The following is a 9,999-nucleotide window of genomic DNA, read 5'->3' as shown; positions in this document are numbered from 1 at the left end:
CAGATCCTTGTGGTTAATCATGAACTCTTCTGGGTGCTAGACTCAAAACCATCAGTTCAATCAACGCAAGTTTTTCAAAAACTTTGTTCTGACATTCTGTGTACAGGCTTGGTTGGTACAGTGCAGTCTCCCTCCTGCTTTATGTACATTGTCTGAGGAGGTAATGACAAACTTAGTGAGAAGACTGAACTATTTAAATTTTAGGAGGCATCTTTTAATGTCATTGGTGAAGTCCTGATTGATTTTACGTATAGTCTGTGTATTACATAGCTTGAGATGTTGAAATTGATGTAACCCTGATGAGTTGATAGAGTTGGCATGCCTACCGTTTATAAGCTCTTCATTCTGTAGGCAGATAGTATTTTTTGTATCTGTAAAATGCATTGAATTTGAAAGTGTTTTTATGTTTTTTAAGTGCATATATATTTGTGTCTTTCTCTAATTTTTTCCTTCTGTTTGGAAGGTGGAAGTTCATTAAATATATGAATTACTGTTATTCTTTCTTCAGGCTGTGTTTGACTGCTCTGTTTAAACTTCTGTCTGAAAGTTTGCCTATTACTACTGACAAAACTTTATCTCTTTAAGACTTCTCATAATCTGAATGTGTTTTTTTTGTTTTTGTTTTTTTTTTTTTCCCTGTACTTCACAGTGTTAGACTATTATAGTGTGATCTTTGCAGGAGAAAACTTTTTAAGTAGAAAATAGTAACAAATTTGCAAATGACTTGGATGCTATACCTGGAATTACTTTTGAGGTTCCTGAGGCCATTTTATCAGCAGCAAGAACCAGTAGAGGAAGCTGCAGTAGTACTGTGTGATCATTATCCTGCTTGTTTTTTTTCCATGTCTAGTTTGTTGAGGGGTTTTGTTTTGTTTTTAATTTTCTGTAGCATGTTTCTAAGCCAAAAAATAAGGTAATGAAGTACCAGATGAAACAAAACCAAAATGCTCCATGTATTTACAGTAAAAATAGTGTTTAGGAAGTTTCACTTGCAGCAATGGAAGCTGCTCATGTCATTTGCTATCTCTTTGCTTTGATAAAACCAGGGAAAAAAAAAGACTTCTGTGTGGTTTCTTAGAAGCTGCGGTGATCTCATCTGATTTCAGCGCTATCACAGGTGAATAGCTCAACCTGAAAAGCTCTGGATTTACTTAGTAAGTACTTAGGGAGTGAGTAAAAGCAAGCTTTACCATAAGAAACAAGCACCTTTTTCTTAGCTACTCAGCACAAGGAGTCTTCCCAACTTCCATGTCTTTTTGTATTTGGATAGTTTAGTGTTGGTCTTATGTCCAATAATCTGCAGCTTTTCAATGACATAATGAAATTCCTGAGTCCAAGTAGACTCAGTGATTTTCTGCAATAGTGAGACAGCACTACATCAGCCTCCTTTGTGTCTGACCACAACCCACTAAAACAGGAAGCTATTGATAAATCACAGAATCAGAACAGAATCAGAACTGCCTGAGTTGGAAGGGAATTTTAAAAGTCATCTAGTTCTTATTAACCCCATTTTAGATACTGAAGGGCTGCTCTCAGATCTCCATGGAGTCTTCCCTTCTCCAGGCTGCACATCTCCAGCTCTCAGCCCATCCTTGGAGGAGAGATGTTCCATTCCTTGGGTCATTTCTGTGGCCCTCCTCTAGACACACTCCAACAGGTTCATGTTTCTCCTGCACTGAGGACTCCACATCTGAGTGCAATGCTCCAGGCGAGGTCTCACACCGTGGAGCAGAGATGTTCCCTTGAACTGCCTACCACGTTTTTCTTCATCCAGCCCAGGAAAAGGTGTAAGGCTCACAGTATGTGCAAAGCGAACCTCTGAGCAGTATTCTTGCTTCCTCTTTTGTGTGCAGTTAGATTTGGGAATTATTAATAGGCTTTTTTAAAGCTAGCTGCACAAATATTCTCAATTGTTGAAGGTCATAGCTCTTTAATATCTTATATCCTTTATCTTTGCATGACCTTCTCTTTGTAGATGTCTGGCCAACACTAAAAAGGATTTAATACACATTGTAATGAAAAGCACAAGCCCTCTGCAGATATTTCCAGTGAAGCTGGCCTGGAGCTACTGCTGGAATAGTGGTGTCAGCGTCTGTAATAAGCATTAGGACAAAATACAGCAGTGCGATGTTGATCCTAATCAACTAAAACAGAAGCAGATGGAAATCCTTATAAATGATGGTCAGGAAAAGCAGCAGGGAGGTGCAGATTTTCCTGTTCTGCATTACATTCAGATGCAGAAGTCCATCCCACTCCGTGCTCTGCTTCCAAGGGTGAGCAGCACTCTTGCGCATATGTGTGTGTACATGTAAAAAGGGGTGCGTCCCCTTTAAGGCACCGCCAGCTTCAGCTAAATCCATTGGGTGAGCGTGGCTCCACGCTCTCTCCCGTCACGTGACGCGGTGGCGGGCTCCGCGTTCTTCCCCCGTCACGTGACGCGGTGGCGGGCTCCTCCGAAACGGTGGCGGCTGCGAACGGTAATGGCGGGGGCGGGCGCGCGGGTTGCAGCGGGCGGCTGCGGGCCTGGGGAGGAGCGGCGCGGCGCGGCGCGGCGCGGCGGTTGAGGCGGGCCCATGAGAAGTTTGAAAAATAACGCTGGGTTGAGGTGAGGCGGGAGCGGCCCGAGAGTGGAGAACGAGAGGAAACGGGAATAGGCCGCTTTCCGACGCGTGTGGTGGCAGAACGCTGGGCCACCGCCCTGCCTTCAGGCTGCGAGTGGCCCCGCGTGGAGCCTCCCAGCACGCAGTACTCGGGGGACCACCCGAGCACGCACTGAAGGCGACGGTTTGCTAGCACTGTGCTGATTTTTTCACCATTATCCTCCTGAATGCTCGGGAGCCTCAGTTCAACCTCCCGTCAGGTGAGGTCAGTCAAGGCCTTGTTTTTAGAGTGTAACGCTGCCCAGGAGAGCGCACAGAAGACTTTTCTCACTGTGGGAAGGGACTTTGCTGCTCTGTGTGCCCGTGTCCCGTTTGTGTTGCACTCCGTGTCACCAAGCTGTCTGCTTTCCTTCTAGGACGGCTGCAGCCATGGCTATGCAGGTGCAGTTCGAGGCAAACGCCGACACATCTGCAGAGGAGGAGAGCTTTGGCCCAGAGCCCATATCTAGGCTAGAGGTAAAAGGTTTTGTATGATAAGGGCAGTGAGGCATTGGCACGAGTTGCCTGGAGAGGTGAGGGATGCCCCATTCCTGGAGATGTTCGTGGTGAAGGTGAAGAAGCTGAAAGGGCCTTTGAACACTTGATGGAGCTGTAGGTGTCCCTGGTCATGGCATTATTGGACCAGCTGCCCTTAGAGGTCACTTCAAACAATTTTATGCTTCTATCTTTTCCTTGATATTTGTTAGTTACCTTCAATATTTGTTAAATCAACATCTGCTTTTCTGCACTATTTAGAGAGTAGCTTTTGCAAACATTGCATTACGATCATTTTTATTTAAAAGACTATTTGTTTGTAAGTGTTAGGGTGGTACCATTGGATGTGCTGGCTTGTAATAACAGAGTTTGATTTAAATTGTAGAATAGAATCATAGAATTGCTCAGGTTGGAAAAGACCTTCAAGATCATCCAGTCCAACCACGAACTAACCACATTACCCCAACTCTAACAGCCCTCTGCTAAATCATGTCCCTGAGCACCACATCCAAACGGTTTTTAAACACATCCAGGGATGGCTCCCTGAGGAGCCTATTCCAGTGCTTAAGCACCCTTTCTGTAAAGAAGTTCTTCCTGATATCCCACCTAAACATACCCTAGTGCAGCTTGAGGCCATCTCCCCTTGTCCATTTGTTTGTAAGTGTTAGAATGATAACACTGAACGTGCTGACTTGTAATAACAGAGTTTGATTTAAATCTAAAGGCAGCTGAAGGTATTCAGTGATTGGTGTTTGTGACTCCTTGTGTCTCTTTTTCCTCTGTCTGTCAGCAATGTGGGATAAATGCAAATGACGTGAAGAAATTAGAAGAAGCTGGATATCACACTGTTGAGTCTGTTGCACATGCACCCAAGAAGGAGCTGTTAAATATTAAAGGCATCAGTGAAGCCAAAGCTGATAAAATCTTGGTAAGGATGTTAAGCAAAAACTTTAAGCTGAGAAAGTCAAGAAGGTTTATTTTTGCTATTTTAAAGTATTCCAGTGATTTTGGAAGGTCTCAATTAACGATAGACCGAGAAGAGTAATAAGGCTTATTAGGGATGTGTTGTGGCTTTTTATGGGAAGAGATCAGAAGAGGCTAGAACCAGCTTCAAGAAGAAGTGAAGGGCTGGGGGGAATAATTAGGAAGTTCTCTAAAAATTGTGGAAGATGTGGAGAGTATGGCCAAGACTGTCATTTCCAGCTCAATATCTCTCATGGTAAGGAGGCTTGAAGCAAAGAAAGCATTTTTTCATACAGGATATGATGGAGTTCCAGAACTACTTGTCCCACAATGCTGTAACCATCAGTATTATGAATGGTTTAATAATGTAACAATACCAAGAGATAAGTATGGTGTTAATGAGATAATCTTCACACAAAGGCACTTGGCGAACTCATAGGAATTATCAGGTAGTGAATCAGTTCCTTATTCCCTGACTTGTTCCCCAAGCATCCACTTGTGGCAGTTGTCAAGGCACAGGGTGCTTAGTTAGGAACCACTGGTCTGACCCCATACAGTTGTTCCTCTGTTACAACCCACTGAAGCGCAGGTGCAGGTGGCACCTGAGCTTTATAGTACTAATTACTAGGGAGTAAATTAATGGGATGTGCTCTTTCTGCACTGCTTGGTTTTCTTTAGGCTGAAGCAGCTAAACTGGTTCCAATGGGTTTTACCACAGCAACGGAATTCCATCAGCGGAGGTCTGAAATCATCCAGATCACCACTGGGTCCAAAGAACTTGATAAACTTCTTCAAGGTAATAACTTGGGTTCTATTTATTGATTAACTTTCATGATCATCTCCCTGTTCCCACTTGTAATCTAAAAGCACAGTTAAGTCACTTCAGCTCTTCAGCATCATCAAAAATAAACTTAGCTGAACTTCTCACCTTCAGAATGAGCAAACCTCAATATGAAAACCAGTTTTTCCAATTAGCTTGAAAACTTTCAGCCAAAGTGTTAAACTCAGTCTGTGTTAAATTAAAACTTTGTGTATGCAGTCTTTACTGGAAGTATGTGACAATTTTTTATTATTTATTTTTTTTTCTTTCTTCCACTTAGGAGGAATAGAAACAGGGTCCATAACAGAATTATTTGGGGAGTTTCGTACTGGAAAAACACAGTTGTGCCATACTTTGGCAGTAACCTGTCAAGTGAGTGATCCACTTCATTAAAATCAAGTATTCAGACAACACAGTTTTTGTGTATTTGCTACTTTTATTTATGCCATTTTCTTACAAAAACAACCCCACGTATGCACAGCTGCAAAGAGTGGATTTTATCCGTTCCCAAAGAGATCTCAGAAACTTTTGCAGCAACCATGACTGAACTTTCAGCTTGCAAGGGTCTTTTATTCCTCACTTAACCTGCTTGCTAGGATTACTGTAGCAGCAGTTAAATTTGTTATCTTTTTGCCCATATTTGGCTTATGTTTTGTAGCTTTTTTTTGGCCTTAATATTTTGATCCCATTAACAGACATTAGCCTTGTGGTGTAATCATAGGTCTTAAGCACAGAGAGGTGCTTGAAGCTGAGCTCCTGTCCTCTTGCACAGACACTGAAGACAAGAATCTGTCTTGTCACTTTTCCCAGACAAATGTGACTTTAATCACCATAGCTTGGTACGTTATTTATTATGTGAACATCAGCTGAAGGCATAAAGCAGTAACTAAATTACTTGTTATTGATTTCGTATTCATAAATGTGCTCTTCCTTCAGCTTCCCATTGACCAAGGAGGTGGAGAAGGAAAAGCCATGTATATTGACACTGAAGGCACCTTCCGTCCAGAACGTCTTCTTGCTGTGGCTGAAAGGTCTGTACTTATGGCTGGAAGTAAACAGGCATTAGGTGAAGAAGGGAATGCGTTTCCTAATGGTGAGGCAGCCTAGTTAAAATCAGCCAGGCTCTTTACATTCATTGGACTGTTATAGTAAGAACTATCCTTAAGCAACAGCTCCTTCCTGCCTCCTGGGTTCTATCACTGCCTACCTAGATGCTCTTTAGACCAGTTCATTAGCTGTATTTTATAAAGTTTCTATTTTTACTTAGCTATGACATAAGCTAACATCATTGTTTCTTGGCATATGTTTTCACTTAATATCCCCCTCAAATTTAGTTTTACAGTTGGTGGCATACCAAGATTTTCCTTAAATTCTACTAGTATTTTGTAACAAAGATTCTTTTACAAAAAGTTTATCTTAACAGCACATGGAATTTTTTTGTTGAGAAATGTTAGAGTCATCCCTGACCAGTTGGAAGACAGTTTTCTTATCTCCTGCCTCTACTTCATAATACCTCAGAAGTGTCTTGTACACAAATCAGGGATAAGGTAATTAACTGAGTTTCCTGAAGGCAATAAAAACTGCTGGATACATGCAGATTCTTGTTATACTTAAATATCAAACTAATATGAGCTGTGCTGGTCCACAAGAGTTGTTCCCTTTTCTTTAGAGAGGAAATTGACCTAATCAACGTATCATCCTGCATGAATGAAATAAAGTCAAGTTATTGAAAGGTAGCAGTAACTCTTGTTGGTGAAGTTTGTTGCTGAAGACTTTTGTCACTGATGTCTCTAGGTATGGCTTGTCTGGCAGTGATGTCCTGGATAATGTGGCGTATGCTCGAGGCTTTAACACAGATCACCAGACCCAGCTCCTCTATCAGGCATCTGCTATGATGGCTGAATCACGGTAATGAGACCTCATCTTAAGATGGGGTGATTTTTGTGCTGATACATTATAAACATGCTTGTACAGTTCTCTTGCACTGGTTCATCACCTGCACTACATGACTGAATTGTCAAAGTAACAGCTTATGTTTGAAGTTGTTCTCAAACCTTTGCTTTGACACTTGCATGCAGTAAGTTTTATGTATCAGCTGAGATGTGTGAGTAATTTAGCTGTGAGTTAATACCTGTTCCTTTTGAAATGTTGGATGGTAGCAAGTGACTTGAGCTATGACAACTGACTTGACTTGACAAAGAATGAGTGCCAGCCTGAGAAACAACTTTAAAGATCACATTATATAATTGCTTTCAGAAAGAGAGTTGATATAGAGCAGTGCAGCTGTTGTGGTTTAGCCTGGCAGGCAGCTAGCACCAGCTGTTCACCTCCCTAACCCCAAGAGGGTGGGGGAGAGAACTGAAAACAGTAAAAATGCAAGAACTCTTGGGCTGAGATAAAGACAGTTTAATGAGAAAGAAAACAAAACACAACTGCTACAGAAAATGATGGCGCAGTGTAGTTACTCGCTACCTGCTGAGCAATGCTCTGCCTGTCACTGAGCAGTAGCAGTCTCCCCCAGTTTTGTTGTTCAGCATGATGCCATTATATATGGTATAGGATATCCCTTTGGCCAGCTTGGGTCAACTGTCCTGGCTCTTTTCCAGCTCCTTGCAGGCAGGGCAGCAGGAGGAGCAGGAGAGTCCTTGACTCAGTATAAGCACAACAACTAAAACATCAATCTATTATCAACATTTTTTTTTACCTTTTTTTTTTTTTTTTCCCAGAACAGTAGCATACCAACCACTGTGAAGAAGATTAACTATCCCAGCCAAAACCAGGACGTGTGCAGATAGCTTTAGTTTGAAACTGAGGTTTATAAGACCCTTTAGAAGGAAGGGGGTGGTGATATGAGATACACAGGGGCCTGTTTACCTGCAGAATACCCATGTAAAACACCTTACAAAGGGTTTTATTTCATAGTAATCTGAATGCTGCAAATTGACTCTGTGATGGTAAAAATAACACTTCTGCTAACTGGTAGGTGAGAAGGGCTTATATCCACATCTGTGTGCAGCTTACAGTTGACTCAGATGGTCACATTATTCACCTCTGAAAACAATCCTGAGAATGCTTTATGTAACTTTTCCAGGTATGCACTGCTGATAGTGGACAGTGCTACAGCTCTGTATCGGACAGATTACTCTGGAAGAGGTGAGCTGTCAGCGAGACAGATGCATCTGGCCAGATTTCTGCGTATGCTTCTCCGACTTGCAGATGAGGTAAATGCTGAACTTTGCTCCCTACGGGACTAGTGATTGATTTTCTTTCTCTTGTGAAGCTCAGCAATCTTGTACAAAAGGTGTTCTGCCTGCTCGTTGTCTGCTTCTGTTGTATTTTGAGAGTGAGTATCACCTGCAGAGAGGAGAGCAGAGCAGAAGTACAAGCATGGTTTTTTTTTGTTTTTATTTTGTTTTTTGTTTTAATTTATTCAGGTGGTGGAAAGTGATTTTGCTTTGTTGCTTTTCTCCTAGTTTGGTGTGGCTGTTGTGATCACTAACCAAGTTGTGGCACAAGTAGATGGAGCAGCCATGTTTGCAGCAGATCCCAAGAAACCTATTGGAGGAAATATCATAGCCCATGCGTCCACCACCAGGTGAGAGAACAGATTATCATCTTCCATTAGCTTTATTTTGGAAGATTTTGTGTCACTGAATACATACTTTTTAATTCCGGGTCTCTCTTCGGTCTGCCAGTGTCACTTCCAGTCTGCTTTGCAGAAACTCTGAGCAGGTTCGGTTCTTACAGTTCAAAGTGTGCTACATTCCATGTAACGTTTCAATGTAATGTTTTAATAATTACTATCAGGATTCTCTGGAAGAAGGCTATACTTCTTTTCTTTCTTCTTCCCCCTCAGACTTTATCTGCGAAAAGGCCGAGGTGAAACCAGAATATGTAAAATTTATGACTCTCCTTGCCTTCCTGAGGCTGAAGCAATGTTTGCTATTAATGCTGATGGAGTGGGAGATGCAAAAGAGTGAAGACTTCATCTCATTCCCCGTGTAAACTAAGACTGGGTGGCCACAATCGGCTCCTGTGATGGAAGCTTTCCCAATGCACCTGCTGTTCAAATGCTGTCCGAGGATTCTGTTGTATGTCAGCATGCATGTTCATCATGTGAATCCAATTTGAGACACGTCTGCAGGTGTTGCTTGGAAGAGACTGGGTTTTAGTCAAGTGTTAGGTTAATGTGGTTTCTTGAGAATATTTTCAGAGGACCATATGCTTGAAGTTTTCTTCACAGCTGTTGCTCCCATTGAGTTCTACAGGTGGACATAGCACAGTGATCTGAAAATTTGTGGCAATAGTTTGTAATTTAATGACTTTGAAGTAAGTCAGGTAAGAAACGTGGTGGCTTGAGAACATAACAGGTTGCCTTAATAATTAGTTACAAAATAAAGCAGAATAGCATTCCACAAAAAGAATGTGTGAATATTGCTGTCTGAGATTATCATCGACCCCTAATCTTTTTGTTAATTTTGCTTTGAATTCTGCAATATGCTGCTTTTTGGGAACTGCTAATTTACATTTCAATAATGTTGTTTATTGTATGTCATTATTTCTCTCTGGAAATCTGCTTTTTAATAAAAAGACCATGAAAATATTGATGACATTACAGGCGCCTGGACTTTAGCCAGGTGCTAATTCAAACTTAGGCACTCTTTGCCTGCAGGTAGGGAAAAGATCTTCAGTGACTCTCAACGTGGAGTGTTTTTTTTTCTACAAAACATCATTTCCTTTTCTGAGACGTGCTGTACAGCTGCTTGTTTGCTGACACTTGCCCTATATACTGGTGAAACTGTGACCAACTGTAAGACCCTGTCCTTGCACTCTATGTGCTGCTGGTGGCCGACATCTGGCAGTGGTTTGTTGTAGGCTGACGTGACTTGATCACAGTCCTCCAGTGTTAGTGTTGTACAGTTTAATCTAACAGAACACATTATTCTTTTCAAAGTCTCTGAACAACTGAGGTAACCTCTGAAGTTCCCTCTGTTCATCCAATGCTTAGCATGCAAACTGCTTTCTCTGTAGTCCACAGCACTTCTCTAGGTCAAGCTGAAAGGTTTGTAACTGCCACAAAAC

General features: G+C 41.8%; 1 protein-coding gene across 1 annotated transcript; it reads left to right on the top strand.

Annotated features, from left to right (window-relative positions):
* Positions 1 to 3,029: 3,029 nt before the first annotated feature.
* Positions 3,030 to 8,897, top strand: RAD51 (RAD51 recombinase; the record flags this gene model as incomplete). Its single annotated transcript, XM_079537563.1, has 9 exons — positions 3,030 to 3,116; positions 3,925 to 4,062; positions 4,776 to 4,893; positions 5,198 to 5,289; positions 5,854 to 5,948; positions 6,712 to 6,825; positions 8,009 to 8,138; positions 8,391 to 8,512; positions 8,774 to 8,897. The coding sequence occupies 9 exons, from the start codon at positions 3,030 to 3,032 to the stop codon at positions 8,895 to 8,897; spliced, it is 1,020 nt and encodes a 339-aa protein (XP_079393689.1).
* Positions 8,898 to 9,999: the final 1,102 nt, after the last annotated feature.

This window comes from Tetrao urogallus, assembly GCF_951394365.1.
Source record: "Tetrao urogallus genome assembly, chromosome: 6".
NCBI lineage: Eukaryota > Metazoa > Chordata > Aves > Galliformes > Phasianidae > Tetrao > Tetrao urogallus.
This window is presented reverse-complemented; position numbering and strand designations above follow the sequence as displayed.